Source organism: Heptranchias perlo, chromosome 17 (assembly GCF_035084215.1).
Source record: "Heptranchias perlo isolate sHepPer1 chromosome 17, sHepPer1.hap1, whole genome shotgun sequence".
Classification (NCBI taxonomy): domain Eukaryota; kingdom Metazoa; phylum Chordata; class Chondrichthyes; order Hexanchiformes; family Hexanchidae; genus Heptranchias; species Heptranchias perlo.
Genome location: NC_090341.1, coordinates 44,382,921 through 44,406,999, shown reverse-complemented (window position 1 = coordinate 44,406,999; position 24,079 = coordinate 44,382,921). Strand labels below are relative to the sequence as shown.

The 24,079-nt window shown below is 44.4% G+C and overlaps 1 protein-coding gene across 8 annotated transcripts in view; it reads right to left on the bottom strand.

Moving 5' to 3' along the window:
• Window positions 1-24,079, bottom strand: part of LOC137334273 (acylamino-acid-releasing enzyme-like) — a 60,841-nt gene that overhangs the window by 34,475 nt on the left and 2,287 nt on the right. For 6 of the 8 annotated variants that reach the window (XR_010966121.1, XR_010966122.1, XM_067998928.1 and 3 more), the window contains exons 2-9: window positions 21,348-21,477; window positions 20,647-20,773; window positions 19,879-19,969; window positions 7,182-7,257; window positions 6,539-6,705; window positions 5,920-6,057; window positions 3,294-3,385; window positions 945-985 (exon numbers count right to left, since the gene is read on the bottom strand). Coding sequence is in view for 6 of the 8 variants with exons in the window: in XM_067998928.1 (XP_067855029.1) it covers window positions 945-985; window positions 3,294-3,385; window positions 5,920-6,057; window positions 6,539-6,705; window positions 7,182-7,257; window positions 19,879-19,969; window positions 20,647-20,773; window positions 21,348-21,477 (862 nt within the window). In the remaining 2 variants the exon portion in view is untranslated. Of the gene's footprint in view, window positions 1-944; window positions 986-3,293; window positions 3,386-5,919; window positions 6,058-6,538; window positions 6,706-7,181; window positions 7,258-19,878; window positions 19,970-20,646; window positions 20,774-21,347; window positions 21,478-24,079 lie in introns of those variants that run through there. The other 2 variants (XM_067998933.1, XM_067998934.1) reach the window with 2 other exon arrangements.

Below are 24,079 nucleotides of genomic sequence, written 5' to 3'. Positions count from 1 at the left end.
ATTGGAGGATAATCTGGCACACAAGCAACCCACTTTGCCAGGAAAAAAAATTGTATCCAGATAATTGGGGGGGGGGGGGGGCGGGGGAGAGGGGGGCACTTGTTAGTGAGTTACACAGGGAGTACTGGGTACCTGGAAGTGAGTGAGTAACACTGGAACGAACACATACCTAAAAGTGAGGTATATTTGGACTAATGGGTGCCTGAATTACAAGGGAACTAACAAGTACATGGAAGTGAGTTATATTGGAACTAACAGGTACCCGGGAATTACTTAAACTGGGTCTAACAGGAACCGAGACGTGAATTACATGGAGACAAACACGTAGGTGGAAGTGAGTTAAACTGGGACTAGTAGGTACCTGAAACTGAGTTATACTAGGACTAGTGGATACATGGAAGTTTGATTACGCTCCTGTGAAATGCCTTGGGCTGTTTTACAACATTAAAGGTGCTATATAAATGCAAGTTGTTTTTGTTGTAGTATATTTGACTCTAACAGGTAACTTGAAGTGAATTATACTGGAACCAACAGGTACCTGGAAATGAGTTACACTTGAACAGGTACCCGAGAATGAGTTACATTGGGACTAATAGATACCTAGGAATGACTTGCACTGGCACTAAAAGATACCCGGAAGTGCGTTACACTGGGATTAACAGATACCTGGAAGTGAGTTACATGGAGATGAAGGTCTACCTCAAAGTGAGTTAAATGGGGACTAAAAATGACAGGGACTAAACAGATGCCAGCTATGTTATTTTATTAATGAAACATAAAATTTCACACCAGGGTTAATATTCAGTGAATGTGAGTGAAACAAATTGACTTGAATGTCAACTTTATCAGACTCCTCTACACGGAGGTAATCATATTGAAAATGCAAAGTATTTCATGATCAACTGGACACAAAATGCACAATGGAACTGAGAAACATCACTTACGACATTCACTGCCTGTTAGGTCCACACAGTATAGCGCTGATCTGATGTAGAAACAAAAGTGCATAAAGTCACATTAATAAATTTAACTGGAAACAGATAGCACTGAAGCTCCAACTCACTGCATCATTGGCCTTGCACCCACGAGAATCTGCACACGATGGGTAACATCATGCATCATCACAGATTGTTCTCATTATGGCAAGTTACAGAACAGCATTAGCAGAATTCTGGAAGAAAGCTGTCTGCCTGTCCTTTCAGCCAAGAATTGGTAAATGGTACAACAAGAAGCAGAGGGGAGAAATACACATCAGATGTGGGTTAAGGTGGCAATGCTGGAAGGCTTTGTGCATGTTGATAACTTCCATGAGATCAAAGCTAATTTTGGCTAACTTTAAATCTTTACACACTATTATTGAAAGTACTGCTCCTATGGATCCAATTCCATTTCCTAGTGCTCTTCTGGTAAATTTTTGAGTCCGTCAAGATGGCAGATATCAGCGCTGGGTGATTAATCACTATTCCATTTCAGGCACTTGATGTCAGCATCAAGACTGTCAGGTCAGGTACACCATAGCCATCTACAAGGTAAAGCTTCCATGCTCTGCCTCAGCAATGTACCTCAGCCCTGATCTTAGACAAGTTACCCTTTGCAACAGACATTTCCCAAACCAGTCATGGTCTTCGAGAGGTTTAATTTGCTCTGATTGCTAGAACCAGTGCATGCACTGATGGTGCATTATCTGTTGTAATTTTGTTAGTTATCATTTATTGAGTGAACGCTAACTGTTGCTGACTCTCCTAAATTTGCTCTTAGGAATAAACAACAGTAATATATACAATATAACCAGACTGATAGTGTTAATATTTCCTTTTTGCTTATTAACTGTCTGTTAAACAGCAATTAATTGGAAACATGAAAATTTATTCTGGATTTAGTCAATTCACACTTTCCATAATTTTGCAGGGAGAGTTTGAGGGATGAGTAAAGCATGAGGGAATTTTATAGTCAGAGGAGTTTTTCTCTCTGTAGAATATTGTGGAGGAGAAGCAGCAGGAACAGCATGAAATCACAAATCTGGAGTTTGAGGGTATACCAAGACAACCTTCAGGACTCTACTATCTATGCAGCATGAGTACTGCCAACATGCTACCTAACTGGACCTCAATGAAGAACAGTAGATAAGGAGGCTTCACCTCGACAGGGACATGACCTCTGACTTGTGTCAGCTTCTGATCGAGACCTGCAGCCAAAGGAAAACATCTAACTCTCTGTAAAAGTGAAAGTGGCTAATGCACTAAATTTTCAAGCCCCAGGAGGAGGCATCATTCATGCAGTTCACCAATTGAATATTTTATTCCATTCCCAGTTTGTACCCTCATTCAAAAAAAAGGGATAATAATTAGAAACCTATACCTCTGATGGGAATACTGAATGATGGCACAGTTTTACTGACATTGTCACTACCAGTTTGATTAACTTAGTAGAGTTATCAAAATGGCTACATCGAAAATACTGCCCCATAAAAGTCAGACTCAAATTTCCTGCTTGTTCTCGACATGTACCGATAACCTTCTTTTAAAATTGATCTTCAGCTTCATGAAAAATGTTTTGGCAAATCATTTATGAACAAATGAAGCAAAAGCAAAACTGTCACCATACCTCTAGACAACCCTCAACTTCAGACCCTATTTAACTATCTCCAGCCCCCACGCGCACCCCCCCACCCCCCAATGTTTGCTATTCCTTGTCACATTACTTTTCTACTCAGACAGACGCAGGAAATCCCCCCCACCCAACACACACGCACTCACTCAACCACACTGCAGCAAAATGCTCCATCTTTGTGTCAGCTGTGGCTCAGTGGTAGCACTCTCAACTCAGTCAGAAAGTTTTGGGTTCAAGTCCCCACTCCAGAGACTTAAGTACAAAACCTAGGCTGACATTTCAGTGCAGGACTGAGGGAGTGCTACACTATTGGAGGCATCATCTTTCGAACGAGATGTTAAACCAAGGCCCCCGTTTATCCTCTCAGATGGACGCAAAAGATCCCATGGCACTACTTCAAAAAAGAGCTGTGGACTTCTCCCCAGTTTTCCTGGACAATATTCATCCCTCAGCCAACATCATTAAAAAAACAGATTATCTGATCATTATCGGTTGTGGGACCTTGCTGTGTGCAAATTGGCTGCCATGTTTCCTACATTACAACAGTGACAATACTTTCAAAAGTACTTCATTGGCTGTAAAGTGCTTTGGGACATCCTGAGATTGCGAAAGGCGCTATATAAATGCAAGTTTTTTTTTTAGCACAGCTCATACTGCATTAGAGACATCACTCAGTGACTTACTTCCGATTGGTGCAGTATTTAAGACCCAGTCGCCAAGGCTCGTGCCACCAGCCAACAAATATGATGCCAGTGTCCCTCGGGGCCCAGATTGCCTGGAAGATATAGAAACAGGCAGATTTACTTAGTGTCATATCTTTTGACACCGAGAGAGATTAAAGCTGTAATTTTAAATTCTTGGAGATAAAACAGCACTTGTTACAAACATTCAAATTCTGAAGTTAATTTCCCAAAGCCCTTATTTGTGCGGTTGTATAACTGAGCTCTACACTCTGGATCCCAGTGCAAGAACTTGTCACTGAAGAACTGAGGTCAACTCAAATACCATACTCCTAATATTAACCTCTTGCTACAAAAACTTCAAATGGCTTTATAGCAATAGCTGCTAGGAAGGCATTCTTCAGCAGATAGGCCTACTTGTCTATTACCCATACATAAATGACAATTTTTCAGCAACAAATGGACATTACAACTAGAGGGAAAATATATTCTGCTCTATAATTCCTAAAATGTTCATAAAGGGAGATAGCCAAACCCTTACCTGTGTCTTTGTCACCCCCTTGCTATTTTGTTTTATGCTTTGTAATTAGAGGCAGTCTGGGAGCAGACATTTTGTTTACAACTCCCTCCATAAAGCTCCATTTCTTGAATGAGGACAATGGGTAGGCAGCGGTCTCCACTACTGATGTCATAGACAGATCTTTGTGATTTGGGACTGGTACCGGACGACTGCAAATGTTACACCCCCTGTTCAAAAAAGGGGAGAGGAATAAACCCGGCAACGACAGACTGGAGGGAAGTGTGCAGTGGTGTCCCTCAGGTGTCTGTATTAGGACCACTGCTCTTCTTGATATATATTAATGACCTGGACTTGTGTACACAGGGCATAACTTCAAAGTTTGCAGATGACACAAAACTTGGAAATGTAGTAAACAATGTGTAACAGACTTCAGGAGAACAGACAGACTGGTGAAATGGGCAGACACATGGCAGATGAAATTTAACACAAGTTGAGAATACTGTTAAAAAGGCAAAAGGGATCCTTGGCTTTGTAAATAGAGGCAAAGAGCACAAAAGTAAGGAAGTTATGCTAAACCTTTATAAAACACTGGTTAGGACCCAGCTGGAGTATTGTGGCCAATTCTGGAAACCACACTTTAGGAAGGATGTCAAGGCCTTAAACAGGGTGCAGAGAATTACTAGAATGGTACCAGGGATTAAAGACTTCAATTACGTGGAGAGACTAGAGAAACTGGGGTTGTTCTCCTTAGAGCAGAGAAGATTAAGGGGAGATTTGAGAGGTGTTCAAAATCATGAAGGGTTTTGATGGAGTAAATAAAGAGAAACTATTTTCAGCGGCAGAAGGGTTGGCAACCAGGAGGACACAGGTTTAAGATAATTGGCAATAGAACCAGAGGCGATGTGAGGAAAAACATTTTTACGCAGAGAGTTGTTAGGATCTGGAATGCACTTTCTAAAAAGATGGTGGAAGATGATTCAATAATAACTTTCAAAAGGGAATTGGATAAATACTTGTTGGAGGGGAAAAATTTGTAGGGCTATGGGGAAAGAGCAGGGGAGTGGGACTAATTGGATAGCTCTTTCAAAGAGCCGCCACAGGCGCAATGGGCTGAACGGCCTCCTTCTGTGCTGTTTGATTCTATGATGTCATAAATGAAATTGCTACATAGAATGTCTGCTCTCAGTCTGCCTGTAGCCAGCAGTTCTACAACACAAAACATAGTAGCAGTGTCTCAGACACCAGTACTCAGTAATTTCTCTGTATAACAATTAAAATTATGGGAAAATTCATCTTTTGTTTAGTTAACAAAAAATATTATCACAGATAAAACTAGATGTTAATTTTTGACCTTAAAAATGTATAAAGTACTGATGGAGGAAGGAATACGAGCTACACTGAATACAGTAATTTCTTGCTACAACTGCATACTTATATTACATCCCAAAAAGGTTAATGGCGGTCACTCCATCTTGCAACTAAAAATAGAGTGAACAGTAAACAGTCTGGTGCAAAGACATCATCTGGCATTGTAGCTGTCACATCAGCTCCTGCACATGCTCAATGCTGTAGAGTTATGCCACTCAGACACTCTCACTACTGGAAATAGTCAGGACTGCTCCAGATACTGAGAATGGTACACCTTCTCCAAATAACTGTCAGAGCCCACCGTAACATTTTACTAATTAGGTCAAATTCCAACTTTGTACCTCAAATGGAGAGAACCATTTAAAAAAAAACTACCCATGAAAGATTTTGCACCTGTTACATTATTTTCTTTTGCGGTGCCTCACGTCATTCACCTGAGAGTTCAAACTGCAAACCTACACCCATTTTGGTGTGCCAGGTAACTAGGGGAATGTTCAAATCTAGGCCTGGGTTACCAATGCTCTAATTTTCTCTCCTTCCCTGCCAGGATGAGAGAACACCCAACCTCCACTTGGGGCTATCAGAAAACTCATGAAACCATGTCTTTTCAGTCTGTACCACAGTACATTTGAGCTCTGATATATTTTGCCACCTCAAAGATCACAAATCTGATTCTTGACATTGACACTAGAAGCCAAGCACACAAGACAGAGATGTGAACAACTGAAGAATTACACCAACCTGCCCAGGAGAAATATGTTCAGGAACCCCCTCCAGTACAGAGATGTTGTCACTCTCAATATCCAGTACACACAGGACTGGGGTATTCTTGTTCACCAGGGCTTCCCCCCAGTCCTCCCAATACACAAACTGATCCTCCTGCAGGATAACATCACAAAATATGAAATGAGAAAAGGTGATTTGGCCAAGCAAGATTGTTCCACATATAATTTGTCTTATTACACACACTACTCAAGCAAGTCGAGCAGCTCCTGCAGTTGACAAGATACTAATCCTCAGGCAAGAAAGTGTTCTTCCACCTCCTACCTGATGATCAGGAGCTGCCCAATGTATGCACTGTGGCACGAATTCCCTGGCATTTATCTTGCTGGAGAGCAAGAGATCACTATGAAGACAGACCTATTCATAGCTGTAATGAATGCCTACTACCAAAACACAAATAGAAAGCTGGAACTGGTTCATGCTGACTACTAGCTATCTATCTAGTTTTGGATGAAAGATTGAAGATTTTCAGATAACAAAGCTCCCATTTGTCTCAGCCTTCAAATGACAGTCTTGTTGAAGAAAATGAGGTCTAATCTTTTTATAGATATGACTATAAATAATAACAGTACTGTACCTGCATGGGTTTCTGCCATTTTTCTGCCTTAATGACGTCTTCATCCTCCTCATTCGCACTGATTTCGGGCTTAGTTTGAAAGAAGGATTCCACTTTGGGTCTTTTCTTCTCAGCGATGTACAGGAGGAGAGTCTCAGAGTGAGACCACACAAGGCAGCCAAACTGATCTGAGGGGGGCGGACAGAGGGAAAGACAAGAGCACTCAGATACTGGATAATACCAACTAACAAAAGATAGAATATGTCAAATTTACAAACAGCAATAAAAAATTATTTTCATTATGTATTTTTGTGGTCACTTGACCTAGGCAACTGGAGACAAAGGACAAATGTTCCCGCATTAAATGTGTAACCAAACTTTCTAGTAACAATGATTGGAAACACCAATAAGATTAAAACAACATGGTACTGTAATATACCACAGCACAATTTCTTAAATAATAAAACCATTCTTTCGATGACATTATTTGGGACTCAAAAAATTAGACATTTCACAAATGTACGTTCGCAATCAGAAAAACAACAACTTGATAACCCATACAATGAGTGTCCCAGACCAAACCTGTGAGCTTTGAACAGACTCAGTCTCACTATGTGACTCACATACTCTTGCAATGGCTAGAGGTTGTTGAGTAAACTCGTACCATCTTCATACACCTTGCCATGCTTGTCAAGTGCCGTCAGGTTTATGCTCTTCTCTTTGGAGTTTTTGCTCCAGATCTGTGGGTAGGAACAACCAATCCACAGAAAATATATACTTTTTTAAAAAAGTGAAGATTTCATGTATAGAATACTATAGTTCATTCATTATACATTTTGCTTTTAACATGGCTAGTAAATTGGTTGTAACACCATGCTACAAGACTGAGAGCTCCCGTGTGTTGTCTGGGCAACAATGCAGAGAAATAAGTAATAATGAAGATATAATGAAGTACTTTTGAAGTATAGTCACTGTTGTAATGTAGGGAAACGTGGCAGTCAATTCGCACACAGCAAGGTCCTACAAACAGCAATGAGAGAAATGACCATATATTATTTTATTGATGTTGGTTGGTTGAGCGATAAAGGTTGTCAAGGTCACCTTTACAGGGAGAACTCCCCTGCTCTTCTTCCAAATAGTGCCATGGGATCTTTTACAGCCACCTGAGAGGGCATATAGTTTAACATCCAAAAGTCAACCCCTCCAACTCTGCACTTAAACAATGCACTCAAGTATCAGCCTAGATTATGTGCTCAAGTCTCTGGAGTAGGGCTTGAATCCATGGCCTTTTAACTCAGAGGCGAGAGTGCAACCACTGTGCAAGACTGACACCAAATGCAAGATTTTTTAATGTATTATGGATCATGGGCTTTGTGCAGCATTTAGCATTAACATTTTCTGGGCATCCCATGTAATCTCCAGTAAGCAATTTTGTGCGCTTCAGGGTTGATTGTTAGGCTTGAGTCACACAGCAGATCGTACAAGTTGACTACCTTCAATCCTATAGCTGCATTGATTTTTTTTTGTCACTCATGTCTCGGGTGCAAGGATACCTGTCAACATACTTAAAGCTAGTGAGAAATACACATCAATAATTTCCATTTGCCTGATATGGAGCACACAGTCTTTCCCTGGAGGAACACATCCCACTCAGTTAAGCCAACAGAACTTGGGCCTCTAAGCTTGATCAACTTTACTTTTATCAACTTGGATCCAAGTGTGCAAACAGTTACTGCTGGAATCCAAAATGATTTTTGGCAGCTTTCATTTAGTCTTTGTTTCTTACAACCTTCGCATTTACTTCACACAGCACGGTGAAAATGTACACTTTTATACACTTTTTCAATTTTCTCTCCTCTACTAAAAGGCAGTGGCTTATGCTGCATTCAACTACACGAGTGCCAGGAGTCCTTTGAAACCTCGCCAGATAATCAATGTGAGCCTGGACAGTAAATGTCAGCAGGCTATTTAATCATGCACGGAATCACAGCTAAGCCCGACAGTGTCTTCACATAACACCCACATATTGAATACTGATCAGGCATGGGATCTGGCTGCTTCCACTTTCCTAGCCCAGTGCATTGAGATTATCCAGATAATTGTACACGATGTTCAAGCCTAATATATTATGGCCAGGAATTTCCTCAGAGCTGCTCCCACTCTGCCACCACAACTTCACCAGAAATGTTGTAAATGGGGTTTCCACCATAGTTTTGCCAAGGCTACCATGGCGGAGTGGAAACATCTCCAGTGAAATTCCCAACCTATGTCTCAACCTTGCTGATGCATCATCAGACAGTGGTCAAAATCAAGTGCAGGAACATGAATTTAAGACAATAAATGTTAAGTTTGCTCCCTGAAGCAGTTTTTACTATGAATCCAGGTGGTCTAATCATCAAACAGATTCTGGGACATGGGAATGTAAGAAAGCATAGAGCAAGAAAGGTCACTTTGGCCAATCGGGGCATCAAGGCTGCTCCTTCCACAATTTACTGCATCATGGATTCTAATTAGCCACTTGATCTTCTGAGGAAAGGTTCTGCTAAGTTTACTCAAACATAAAATCAAATAAAATTCCTACCCTACATTATTCATCTCGGATCAGCTGCCTTCCTTGGCTGATACAGTCCCCACCACTTAAACCACCCACGTTTAAATAGGCCAAAAAGTGCTGACCCATTTTCCATTACCATTATAGTCAATTACAAAGTTGCCATTTACAGCGTGTTCAGCGTGCTAGGTATTTTGGGCAGAAACATGTGCTCACTCAGCAGTTCACACCTCTTAAATTGTATACTTAATCACCTCTATCTGGTGCCGGGTTACAGCTTCAAGAGTGATTTACGACAGTCTTGTTCAATAGTAGCGGTTCCACTTTAAACCATCCAACACATATAGCGGTCAACTCCCATTAGCACCATTACACCTGCTATAAGTGGTGAGGAATGTACTTCCATAATCCCAGGAAATGATGGTTCCTAATGGTACTTATCCTTACAGGACAATTTTGTAAGTTGAAACATTACTAGTGATTTCAAAGGGGTTGATGGTAAATCTGCACAGATCAGCGCACATGAAAATCTAGTGAGGTATAATCTTACTTCATAGTATGTTACAGTACAGAAGGAGACCATTTGGCCCATCATGCCTGTGCTGGCTCTTTGAAAGAGCTATCCAATTAGTCCCACTCCCCTGCTCTTTCCCCATAGCCCTGTAAATTTTTTCCCCCATCAAGTATTTATCCAATTTTTAAAAAAAATTCGTTCACGGGATGTGGGCGTCGCTGGCGAGGCCAGCATTTATTGCCCATCCCTAATTGCCCTTGAGAAGGTGGTGGTGAGCCGCCTTCTTGAACCGTTGCAGTCCGTGTGGGGACGGTTCTCCCACAGTGCTGTTAGGAAGGGAGTTCCAGGATTTTGACCCAGCGACAATGAAGGAACGGCGATATATTTCCAAGTCGGGATGGTGTGTGACTTGGAGGGGAACGTGCAGGTGGTGTTGTTCCCATGTACCTGCTGCTCTTGTCCTTCTAGGTGGTAGAGGTCGCAGGTTTGGGAGGTGCTGTCGAAGAAGCCTTGGCGAGTTGCTGCAGTGCATCCTGTGGATGGTGCACACTGCAGCCACTGTGCGCCGGTGGTGAAGGGAGTGAATGTTTAGGGTGGTGGATGGGGTGCCAATCAAGCGGGCTGCTTTATCTTGGATGGTGTCGAGCTTCTTGAGTGTTGTTGGAGCTGCACTCATCCAGGCAAGTGGAGAGTATTCCATCACACTCCTGACTTGTGCCTTGTAGATGGTGGAAAGGCTTTGGGGAGTCAGGAGGTGAGTCACTCGCCGCAGAAGACCCAGCCTCTGACCTGCTCTCGTAGCCACAGTATTTATATGGCTGGTCCAGTTAAGTTTCTGGTCAATGGTGACCCCCAGGATGTTGATGGTGGGGGATTCGGCGATGGTAATGCCGTTGAACGTCAAGGGGAGGTGGTTAGACTCTCTCTTGTTGGAGATGGTCATTGCCTGGCACTTATCTGGCACGAATGTTACTTGCCACTTATGAGCTCAAGCCTGGATGTTGCCCAGGTCTTGCTGCATGCGGGCTCAGACTGCTTCATTATTTGAGGGGTTGCGAATGGAACTGAACACTGTGCAATCATCAGCGAACATCCCCATTTCTGACCTTATGATGGAGGGAAGGTCATTGATGAAGCAGCTGAAGATGGTTGGGCCAAGGACACTGCCCTGAGGAACTCCTGCAGCAATGTCCTGGGGCTGAGATGATTGGCCTCCAACAACCACTGCCATCTTCCTTTGTGCTAGGTATGACTCCAGCCACTGGAGAGTTTTCCCCCTGATTCCCATTGACTTCAATTTTACGAGGGCTCCTTGGTGCCACACTCGGTCAAATGCTGCCTTGAAGTCAAGGGCAGTCACTCTCACCTCACCTCTGGAATTCAGCTCTTTTCTCCATGTTTGGACCAGGGCTGTAATGAGGTCTGGAGCCGAGTGGTCCTGGCGGAACCCAAACTGAGCATCGGTGAGCAGGTTATTGGTGAGTAAGTGCCGCTTGATAGCACTGTCGACGACACCTTCCATCACTTTGCTGATGATTGAGAGTAGACTGATGGGTCGGTAATTGGCCGGATTGGATTTGTCCTGCTTTTTGTGGACAGGACATACCTGGGCAATTTTCCACATTGTCGGGTAGATGCCAGTGTTGTAGCTGTACTGGAACAGCTTGGCTAGAGGCTTGGCTAGTTCTGGAGCACAAGTCTTCAGCACTACAGCTGGGATGTTGTCGGGGCCCATAGCCTTTGCTGTATCCAGTGCACTCAGCCTTTCTTGATATCACGTGGAGTGAATCGAATTGGCCGAAGACTGGCTTCCGTGATGGTGGGGATATCGGGAGGAGGCTGAGATGGATCATCCACTCGGCACTTCTGGCTGAAGATGGTTGCAAATGCTTCAGCCTTGTCTTTTGCACTCATGTGCTGGACTCCGCCATCATTGAGGATGGGGATGTTTGCAGAGCCTCTTCCTCCCGTTAGTTGTTTAATTGTCCACCACCATTCACGACTGGATGTGGCAGGACTGCAGAGCTTTGATCTGATCCGTTGGTTGTGGAATCGCTTAGCTTAGGTACGCCTGGTGCTGCTCCTGGCATGCTCTTCTGCACTCCTCATTGAACCAGGGTTGATCCCCTGGCTTGTTGGTAATGGTAGAGTGAGGAATATGCCAGACCATGAGGTTACAGATTGTGCTGGAATACGATTCTGCTGCTGCTGATGGCCCACAGCGCCTCATGGGTGCCCAGTTTTGAGCTGCTTGATCTGTTCTGAATCTATCCCATTTCGCACGGTGGTAGTGCCACACAACACGTTGGATGGTGTCCTCAGTGCGAAGACGGGACTTCATCTCCACGAGGACTGTGCGGTGGTCACTCCTACCAATACCGTCATGGACAGATGCATTTGCGACAGGTAGATTGGTGAGGACGAGGTCAAGTAAGTTTTTCCCTCGTGTTGGTTCGCTCACCACCTGCCGCAGGCCCAGTCTCGCAGCTATGTCCTTCAGGACTCGGCCAGCTCGGTCAGTGGTGGTGCTACCGAGCCACTCTTGGTGATGGACATTGAAGTCCCCCACCCAGAGTACATTCTGTGCCCTTGCTACCCTCAGTGCTTCCTCCAAGTGGTGCTCAACATGGAGGAGGACTGATTCATCAGCTGAGGGAGGACGGTAGGTGGTTATCAGCAGGAGGTTTCCTTGCCCATGTTTGACCTGATGCCATGAGATTTCATGGGGTCCAGAGTCAATGTTGAGGACTCCCAGGGCCACTCCCTCCTGACTGTATATCACTGTACCGCCACCTTTGGTGGGTCTGTCCTGCCGGTGGGACAGGACATACCCAGGGATGGTGATGGAAGAGTCTGGGACGTTGGCTGAAAGATATGATTCTGTGAGTATGGCTATGTCAGGCTGTTGCTTGACTAGTCTGTGGGACAGCTCTCCCAATTTTGGCACAAGTCCCCAGATGTAAGGAGGACCTTGCAGGGTCGACTGGGCTTGGTGTTTTTTTGCTGTTGTCATGTCCGGTGCCTAGTGGTCCGATGCCGGGTGGTCCGTCCGGTTTTTTTATTATAACTTTTCGTAGCGAGATTTTACAACTGAGTGGCTTGCTAGGCCATTTCAGAGGGCAATTAAGAATCAACCACATTGCTGTGGGTCTGGAGTCACATTGGCCAGACCGGGTAAGGACGGCAGGTTTCCTTCCCTAAAGGACATTAGTGAACCAGATGGGTTTTTACGACAATCCGGTAGTTTCATGGCCATCATTACTGATACTAGTATTTTAATTCCAGATTTTTATTTAATTGAATTTAAATTCGCCAGCTGCCGTGGCAGGATTTGAACTCATGACTCTGGATTTTAGTCCAGGCCTCTGGATTACTAGTCCAGTAACATAACCACTATGCTACCGTACCCTTCTAATTCCCTTTTAAAAGTTGTTATTGAATCTGCTTCCACTACCCTTTCAGGCAGTGCATTCCAGATCATAACTCTGTACAAAAAAATGTTTCCTCTTGTCGCCTCTAGTTCTTTTGCCAATTACCTTAAATCTGTGTCCTCTGGTTACTGACCCTTCTCCCACTGGAAACAGTTTCTCCTTATTTACTCTATCAAAACCATTCATGATTTTGAACATCTCTATCAAATCTCCACTTAACCTTCTCTGCTCTAAGGAGAACAACCCCAGCTTCTCCAGTTTCTCCAGATAACTGAAGTCCCTCATTCCTGGTACCATTCTAGTAAATCTCTTCTGCAGCCTCTCTAAGGCCCTGACATCCTTCCTAAAGTGTGGTGCCCAGAATTAAACACAATACTCCAGCTGAGGCCTAACCTGTGTTTTATAAAGGTTTAATATAACTTCTTTGAACTCTACGGCCATGATTTTAGCAAGGTGGTGAGTAATCACGTTGGAAACCCGGAAAAATTTTTGCGTGTCAGTTTGTGCAATCGCAACTGAATTGAAGGCCTTTAATTTTACCATACATCCATGCACCAGTGCAGATACTGGCACTTCAGTGGGTCCTGTTAGCCAGATAGTTGGGTTGTCACCTGATGATTCAACACTCAAGTGTGCACGAGCAGATACTGGGGGCAGGGGCAGCTGTGGAGAGTCCATGTCGGGTGGCACACTCATCTCCAAGCTTTGCTCAGCTGGACAAAGATGCTGAACCCCGGGGGACATCACTGAAAGTGAGAATAATCGAAGCACAGCGCCACCTGTGCAAGGTAGTGGAAAAGGTGTCATGCACACTCTCCACAATAGCAGATAGGATGGAGGAGTCCAACTCCTTCGATGATGGATTGGTGGCGCAGGTAAGTGCGGGGATATCTTCAATGGAGAGAGTGGCAGCCTCCATTGAGCTTCAAGCGGGGATCTCTAACGAGTCCATACAGGCCATGAACACGGCCATGCGGATTCTGAATGCCTATGTGTCAGCAGCCTTAAACAGGCAGACAAAAACTTCAGCTGTGGCTTTAGAAAGCAGCACAGCTCCTCACCAACCTGCTGGCCAGCAGAATGGTAGGAGTGATGTTGTGCTGGCCTAGGAGAGGGATAACGGCAAAAGGGGACATGGAAGTCGGGACTCCACTCAAAGCCTTCCCACCCGTTGCCCTCCCTCAACTAGTACCCGCAATGCTGTCTCCTCTCCAGATATCCAAGTCTGCCCCTGCACAGGTGCAGGAAGAGCAGTCTTTGGCGGGACCCTTACGGACTCCAAAACTGAGAAATTGTAGGCAGAGAGCATCTCAGCAGTCAGGGCAGGGACCTGAGCAACCTGCCACTACCTCTGCTGAAGCCACAGGGGATGCAGCATGTAGAAGTGCTGGGAAGAGGAGGCTAAGGTGTTGTAATCACCAAGGGCATGTACAAAGGTGTCTGACAGAATGTTGTGTTTTAAAATTTATATTTGTTTTTTGTTAACTCCACATTAAATGTTATAATTCTCAGCACCACTGCCGCATCATGCCCATTCTTGAGTCCCTTTTGTGAAATCACCCTTTCATATGTTTCATCATGAATGCCAAGACATGATGCCACCCATTGGGCCCGTATACAATGGGCGTGGTTGAAGGTCGATTTTGTGCAAACGGAGGGGGGAGGGGCTGGTGGTGGTAGTTGTTACTGGCGGCCTGAGTATTTAACTATCTTCAATTTGCAGATCCCATTATCAGACCTGTTGGATATGAGTGAATCCCTGGCATCACGTGCAGCCGTGTGCGCCGCGACTCTGGTGACGGGTTCTCCATCTTCATCCTCCTCCTCCGTGTTGCCGGCAGATGAGTGCATTAGAGCTCCTCAACCTGTAACCCTCTCCGCTGAGCAGGACGCAACACACTACTAGTTATTCTGCACACCTTTGCTGCCCAAGAACTGAAGGATTTCCCCAGATCTATCCAGGCACCTGAAGTGCACCTTCAACATTCCTATGGCTTGTTCAATGACTGACCTGGTCATGATGTGATTGTCATTGTACCACCTGCTGTGCCTCTTTGGTGGGGTTTCTCGTGGATGTCATGAGCCACGTCTGCAAGGGGGTATCCCTGGTCTCCAAGGAGCCAGCCCTTAAGTCTGTCTTGTGTGTGGAAGAGGTCAGAGATATTGGACTCAGGCAAAATGAAGGAATCATGGCAGCTGCCAGGAAATCTGGAACACATCTGCAGAATCCTCCTCCGGTGGTCACACACCAGTTCCGCATTGATGGATTGACGTCCCTTTCAGTTTATGAACAGTCCTGGCTCCTGTGGTGCTCTCGTTTTTTTTATTAGTTCATGGGATGTGGGTGTCGCTGGCAAGGCCAGCAGTTATTGCCCATCTGTAACTGCCCTTGAGAAGGTGGTGATAAGCCGTCTTCTTGAACCGCTGCAGTCCTTGTGGTGAAGGTTCTCCCACAGTGCTATTAGTTAGGGAGTTCCAGGATTTTGACCCAGCAACGATGAATGATCGGCGATATATTTCCAAGTTGGGATGGTGTGTGACTTGGAGGGGAACGTGCAGGTGGTGTTGTTCCCATGTGCCTGCTGCCCTTGTCCTTCTAGGTGGTAGAGGTCACGAGTTGGGAGGTGCTGTCGAAGAAGCCTTGGTGAGTTGATGCAGTGCATCCTGTAGATGGTATACACTGGAATGACGGTGCGACGGTGGTGAAGGGAGTGAATGTTTAGGGTGGTGGATGGGGTGCCAATCAAGCAGGCTGCTTTGTCCTGGATGGTGTTGAGCTTCTTGAGTGTTGTTGGAGCTGCACTCATCCAGGCAAGTGGAGAGTATTCCATCACAATCCTGACTTGTGCCTTGTAGATGGTGGAAGGGCTTTGGGGAGTCAGGAGGTGAGTCACTCACCGCAGAATACCCAGCCTCTGACCTGCTCTTGTAGCCACAGTATTTATGTGACTGGTCCAGTTAAGTTTCAGGTCAATGTTGACCCCGAGGATGTTGATGGTGGGGGATTCGGCGATGGTAATGCCGTTGAATGTCAAAGGGAGGAGGTTAGACTCTCTCTTGTTGGAGATGGTCATTGCTTGGCACTTGTCTTGCCACTTAACAGCCCAAGTCTGGATGTTGTCCAGGTCTTGCTGCAGGCGGGCACGGACTGCTTCATAATCTGAGGGGTTGCAAATGGAACTGAACACACTGCGATCATCAGCGATCATCCCTATTTCTGACCTTATGATGGAGGGAAGGTCATTGATGAAGCAGCTGAAGATGGTTGGGCCTAGGACACTGCCGAGGGATTCCTGCAGCAATGTCCTGGGATTGAGATGATTGGCCTCCAACAACCACTACCATCTTTCTTTGTGCTAGGTATGACTCCAGCCACTGGAAAATTTTCCCCGATTCCCATTGATTTCAATTTTACGTGGACTCCTTCGTGCCACACTCGGTCAAATGCTGCCTTGATGTCAAGGGCAGTCACTCTCACCTCACCCCTGGAATTCAGCTATTTTATCCATGTTTGGACCAAGGCTGCAAATGAGGTCTGAAGCAGAGTGGTCCTGGCGGAACCCAAACTGAGCATCGGTGAGTAAGAGCCGCTTGATAGCACTGTCGACGACACCTTCCATCACTTTGCTGATGATTGAGAGTAGACTGATGGGGCAGTAATTGGTCGGATTGGATTTGTCCTGCTTTTTGTGGACAGGACATACCTGGGCAATTTTCCACATTGTCGGGTAGATGCCAGTGTTGTATCTGTACTGGAACAATTTGGCTAGAGGCGCGGCTAGTTCTGGAGCACAAGTCTTCAGCACTACAGGTGGGACGTTATCGGGCCCAAAGCTTTTGTTGTATCCAGTGCACTCAGCCGTTTCTTGATATCACCTGGAGTGAATCGAATTGGCTGAAGACTGGCTTCTGTGATGGGGGGATATCGGGAGGAGGCCGAGATGGATCATCCACTCTACACTTATGGCTGAAAATAGTTGCAAACGCTTCAGCCTTGTCTTTTGCACTCATGTGCTGGAATCTGCCATCATTGAGGATGGGGCTCACCACCTGCCACAGGCCCAGTCTGGCAGCTATGTTCTTCAAGACTCAGCCAGCTCGGTCAGTAATGGTGCTACCGAGCCACTCTTGGTGATGGACATTGAAGTCCCCCACCCAGAGTACATTCTGTGCCCTTGCTACCTTCAGTGCTTCCTCTAAGTGGTACTCAACATGGAGGAGGACTGATTCATCAGCTGAGGGAGGACGGTAGGTGGTAATCAGCAGGAGGTTTCCTTGCCCATGTTAGACGTGATGCCATGAGATTTCATGGGGTCCGGAGTCAATGTTAAGGATTCCCAGGGCCACATCCTCCTGACTGTATATCACTGTACCACCACTTCTGGTGGGTATATCCTGCCGGTGGGACAGAACATACACAGGGATAGTGATGGAAGAGTCTCGGATGTTGGCTGAAAGGTATGATTCTGTGAGTATGTCTATGTCAGGCTATTCCTTGACTAGTCTGTTATTGTTACGTGCGTGCAATCAATTGCGCCCTACACCAATGGGAAGCTAGCCAGAGAGTTGGAACCCACTGTCCTCTCAGTCTCACTGATGTCATCGCAGGGGAAGTTGACGTAATCGGATGCCCTGGCAAATAAGCCATCCTTCACCTGTCGTATAGACTTATGTGCAGACGACTGAGACTTTACCGGTGGAGCCCTGGAAGGATCCGGAGGCGAAGAAATTGAGGACAGTGGTGACTAACTGCGACAGGCAATGTGTGGCCACGAGGCCCAGATGGGAGCAGCTCTGCATGAAGAAGCGTGCAGATGTCTGCACCCAACTGCCGACTCAATCTGAGCCTGCCTAGGTACTGCTTCTCAGAGGTCCAGGAAGCTCAGCCTCTGCTTGTACACCCTCTCATGTGGGTAGTGCTTCCAGCTACCTCGGCCCCTCCGTCGGTCCCCTCTTAGCTCTTCTCCAGGTTCTTGTGGCACACCTTTGTCTTGTGCATCTGCAGCTCCCAGAACTGCACGCCGTGCCTGCCGTGGATGGTGATGTCCCTCCTCCTTAGATGTAATGTGGAATAGATCCATTGTGCCTCCCCATCCTGATGTTGTCAGTTTGAGGGGATCCAAAATGCAGGTAAATTTGTCTGAACATAAGAATTCTCAGTCTCAAAGAAATTTCAGTCTAAACACAAAACTCCCAGCCAAAGGTTTGTATGAGAGAACTGAGTGCCCAGCTGCAAAACCTCACCTTTTATTCAGATGTATCAATCACTTGTTTAAAGGGCCAAATGAGGTTCGGCTGTAACTCCATTTCTATGGGGTGTTTCAGAAGCCACAGGCAACACGTTCAGTATAAGTTAAATTAGTTTCTCTTGCAGAATCCATAAATATGTAATCCCCTAAGTGCATTCAGTGCGTAAATTGACCCTTTCGATATCGGCCCGCCGGCAGGACTTCCGGGTATCTGTTGCGCACCGTAATGTGCCGGAGTCAAACCCGGAAGTGGCTGCGTTGGAGCTGGGATGCGGTCCAGCTCCAAAAAGCTATTATTTTAACCTTCCACCCGCCCCCAAACCACCCGTTCTTGGGGGTTAAAATTACCCCCTATACCTCTTAATAATGCCCACATGCTTTTTTTTAAAAAAAAAAGCCTTCACAACTTGTCCTGCCACCTTCAAAGATTTGTGTACATACACCCCCAGGTTTCCCGGTTACTGCACCCCCTTTAAAATTGTACCACTTATTTTATATTGCCTCTCCTCATTCTTCCTACCAAAATGTATCACTTCACACAACTGCGTTAAATTTCATCTGCCATGCGTCTGCCCATTTCACCAATCTGTCTATGTCCTCCTGTAGTCTGTTACTAGCCTTCACATTGTTTATTACATTCCCGAGTTTCGAGTCATCTGCAAACTTTGAAATTATGCCCCGTATACCCAAGTCCAGGTCATTAATATATATCAAAGAGCAGTAGTCCTAATAACAACCCCTGGGGAATACCACCGTATACTTCCCTCCAGTCTGAAAAACAACCTTTCATCACTACTCTCTGCCTCTTAGCCAATTTTGTATCCATGTTGCCACTGTTCCTTTAAACCCATGGGCTTTAATTTTGCTTACAAGTCTATCATGTGGTAGTTTATCAAATGCCTTTTGAAAGTCCATCTACACAAGTTCAACTGCACTATCCTCATTAACACACTCTGAATTTTTTGATGAGTAACAATCAAGTTAGTCAAACATGATTTTCTTTTAACAAATCCATGCTGACTTTCATTTATTAGCCCATACTTTCCCAAGTGTCAATTAATTGTGTCCCGGATTATCATCTCTAAAAGTTTCCCCACCAGCGCCATTAGGCTGACTGGCCTGTAATTGCTGGGTTTATCCCTCTCCACTTTTTTTGAACAGGTGTGTAATGTTTGCAATCCTCCAGTCCACTGGCACCGTCTCCATATCTAATGAGGACTGGAAGATTGTGGCCAGAGTCTCAGCAATTTTTACCCTTACTTCCCTCAAAAACCTAGGATGCCTCCCATCTGGACCAGGTGACTTTTCTACTGAGTACTGCCAACCTTTTAAGTACCTCCTCTTTAACTATTTTTATCCTCTCCAATATCACTACTACCTCCTCCTTCACTGCTACATGGGCAGCATCTTCTTCTCTAGTGAAGACTTCATCTGGCAGTCATCTTCAGTATCAAGCATTTTGTGGGGGAAAAAAAGAAAAACACATTCTATCAAGTCTAATCTTACTGGTCTCTGCTTGCTCTGTCCAGTGCTACCGTACATTCTAGCAGACAATAAAGACACATTTATTACAGTGATACTCCCTCCCTCATCCATGGTCCCCTAGCCTTAGTTACCTCCAGATATTGCTGCTCCTCCCCCTTTTTGTTGTAATGCCCCCTGAGGACGGCCTTCAAAGAGCCAGAGGGCGAGTCTCTAGTCAGCAATCTGGGGGTCAAAGTTCAGAATGATGTTAGACCCCAACACTCAGGATATATATATATAAAAAACTCTGCAACAAGCTCATTGCCTCAGTGCAGATTCACAATTCTCCGTCATATCGTGTTTCAAGTTACACATAGCACTCTATTACAGTAAACTCTTCCATGAACCAGAAGAATTAGATCTATAATTGTTTTATTTCTTCACCCCCATTCTCATCAATGCCGCCATAACACCAAGACCATAAATTGACCTGTGTATATGATATTACTACAAGTGTGTCATTAAACCACAGACTAGAAAGATGTCAGATTCAATTCCCTGGTCTGTATTGTATCAGCTGATATCTACCAGCATGGTGATGGAGGCCTCAGCTACTCAGCTATTGAAGGGGGAAAAAAGGTGGACTTTTGATCCCCTTTCATGGTTCAGCAACCTGCCAAACCCATTATCCTAGCTCACACATAAAGAATGGACATTTGGGCAAACTGTCAATCTCCATAAAACTGTAGTCCAACATGATAGGAAACAGAAAAAAGGGAGGGTGCAGGGGGAAAAGTTACACTGAAAAAGATAGAAACCTGTACAATGAAGCAGTGCAGTCAAATTTGCCAGAGGTAGAGCTTAGTCAATAATCAATGACCTCTTGATCAGCGCACAGCCCCCGCCCTGGTTATACTCACTCGCCCTGCAGTTCTGCACATTTTCCTGAAGGGCCATTGTACACAATGGAATTTTCGTCACAGAATACAATGTACTCTCGGCATAACTTCACCCGCTTAGGCTGCTCCAGATCCCTCTGAGACCATTCTGGAACAAAAATTAAGCACATCTGCTCAGCACATCATTCCTTCCCCCTCGCCCCCCCCATACTGTTTGCACAGAAGAAAATATTGTTTTTTTTTTAATTTGTTCTTGGGACGTGGGGGGGCACTGGCAAGTCCCATTCCTAGTTCCCCTCAAAGCCTTAAGAGTCAATGATAACATGTGGGACTGGAGTCATATAAACTAGACAAGGATGGCTAGTTCATTTTCCTTAAGGACATTGGTGAACCAGATGGGTTTTTAATCCAGTATCTTTCATTGTCATTCTTCTGGTGCTAGCCCATAAATTACCAGATTTATTGAATCCAATTTCACAATTTGCCATGGTAGGATTTGAACTCACGACCTCTAATGTAATATTGTTTAGTGCCATAACCACTAGGCTTCCCAGTGCTGTGACTCGACAGATCCTATTTAAAAATAAAAGAGGCACTTCACCCCTTTTAAGTCTTCTCATTTGTGGATTAAAGAAATGACACCACACTTATAGAACGCACAATCTGATTAACACATGTACCTTGATGCTTCCCCTTTTACGATCAGATAATCATTATTGTACCTGTGTAGATGGTGCAGTACTTTCCCCTGTCCTTCAAAGCAACCTGTGGTCCAATGCAGCCTTTCAGCGGGGTCGGGAATTTGCTGATTTCTCGGTAGATCTCAGCAATCTCCTCTGAATCAGTTACCATCTCCAATAAAAAGCAAGAACAGATTATCATTCTACATGTCCGGGCAACTATTTTACTTACTATTAAATGACTATTACAGTAGGTACAATTTAAATCCTGCTTCAGCTACTGAATGGCAAGAATAATTCAGAAATTGTCATGTTCCTACTTAGAAACAGTTTTTTTGTACCTATAAACCTCAAGATTTCAGATTTGAGGATTATCTGTACAATAATAAACTAGGAAACAGCAGCTAACATGGTTTCAGAAGGGGAAAATTCTGTTTGATCTTCATTTACTTTCGTTTTGAGGAGGTGACATACGAACATACGAATTAAGAGCAGGAGTAGGCCATTCGGCCCCTCGGGCCTGCTCTGCCATTTGATAAGATCATGGCTGATCTGATTGTGACCTCGACCCTACTTTCTCGTCTACCTACTATAACCTTTGACTCCCTTGTTAATCAGGAATCTATCTAACTCAGCCTTAAAAATATTCAATGACCCTGCCTCCACCGCTCTCTGGGGAAGGGAGTTCCACAGACTCACGAAACCTCAGAAAAAAAATTTCTCCTCATCTCAGTCTTAAACGGGAGACCCCTTATTTTTAAACTGTGGCCCATAGTTCTAGTCTTTCCCACAAGGAGAAACATCCCCTCAGCATCTACCCCTTCTAGTCCCCTCAGGATCTTATGTTTCAATAAGATCATCTCTCATTCTTCTAAACTCCAATGTGTACAGGCCCAACTTGTCCAACTTTTCCTCATAAGATAACCCCCTCATCCCAGGAATCAGTCGAGTCAACCTTCTCTGAACCGCCACCAAAACAATTATGTCCTTGAGACATGTGACATATGAAGTGGACTGTTGTAAACCTTATTTTGTGGTGTATTTGGACTTCAAGAAAGACTTTGACAAAGTTACTCATGAAAGGCTCCTGCATAATCTCAAAGTAGTGGGAATTCAAGGTGAAATCTGAAAATGGATGTGAAACTGGTGGAAAGGAAAGAAGCTGCAGGCACTTGTTAAGGGAATGGTCAGAGCACAGGAATGACTGAGTAGATTATCCCAGGACTCAGTGTTAGGAACTCTACTGATTCTAATTTATATCAGTGACCTGAACTCAGAATGCAAAATGGTCAAATTTGCAGATCATATGGCAGGAAGGATTTATTTTGCAGATGACAGCAAACTAGTTAATGAGGTTGTGTCAGGGGGAGCTAGATAAGATCTGTAAATGGACAGAACAGATGCAGATGAAATTTAATACATGTATAAACTACTACATACTAGAAGAAAGGACAAGTGACAATGTAGAATGGCTAAAAATGAGGTTGAGAGATCTTAGTAGACACAGCACTTAGCATGTCAGTAGCAATTAATAAAGTAAACAGAATGGTGAACTGTAATTACAGAATCAGTAGAAGTCAAGTCAAATGAGACTATGGTAAAACTGCAGTGCTCAGACCACACCTTGAATACTGTTTTAGTCACCAAGACACGAGAAATATTCATGCTCTGGAGGCAGTTCGAAGAACCACATGGCCAATTCATGGCACTGGAAGACTGAGCCAGGGTGGTTAGATTAGAGAAAATGGGGCTCTATGGCCTTGAAGGGACGTGACTGCGGAAATGCCTTATAGAAGTATCCAAGGTATTAAACTGTATAGAAAATATGAAATTGGGCATTACTTCAAGGTAAACCAAGAGGGCATTCACTGAATCTGGGAAAGGCCAAATTTAGAATTGATGTCAGGAAGGATTTCTTCACCTAAAAATAGTTAACACTTAGACTAGACTTGCAGAAATAATGGAGAGAAAAAAATTACAGTTATTCAAGAGTCCATTAGATGCTGTGATGGGGTGGAGACTGTGTTTTCAATTTTGGGTGGATTGACTAAGCCAGACCAGATGGCCTTCCTCTTCTGTATTCCTATTGTGACCTTAGGGAAAGTTTTCAGACCTACCAACTCTTCTGTGTTTGGCAGGAGATTTATCTGTAAGGTATGATCTCCCAACCCTCCAAACTCAGGCATGTATGGGATGTGTCAGTTAGTCCTGGTATTTTTTGCTTTCTCTCTTTATAGAGCAAGAGAATGCTATGGAGATGGGACTATCCTAGCATTCACAGCTGAAGTGAAAAATCCCCTATTAAGTCTATTAGCAAGTAAAAACATTTGACAAATCCCATAACAAGGTGGGCTGTGAAGAAAGAAATACCAGAAAAGGGGAAGAAAAAAAAAGAGAAAAAGATGGAGAAAACAGGATGTGTCTGTGCATAGGAGAGGGATATAGCGAGAGACTTTAATGCCACTTCGCCATCCCTTGCTGGTCATGTGACAGATACAGCTTTAGTCAAATTTGTAGTGTGGTAAACGAATGAAGCCTGAAATGCTCATTTAGGATTAGTCTGCTGTCAACAGCTCAGATTATTTCACAAGAATAGCCAAGTCACTTTTCCATTCTTTGGGTACACCAAAATCCCAAGCAACACGTTTATCCGAGTGATAGAAGATAGCTCAAAACTCACCTGTCTGAATTCTCTTTCTATTAATAACCTGTTGTGATAGCTATCATACTTCCTTGACCCAGTTCTATAATTAATCTAACAATTTGCCACAATG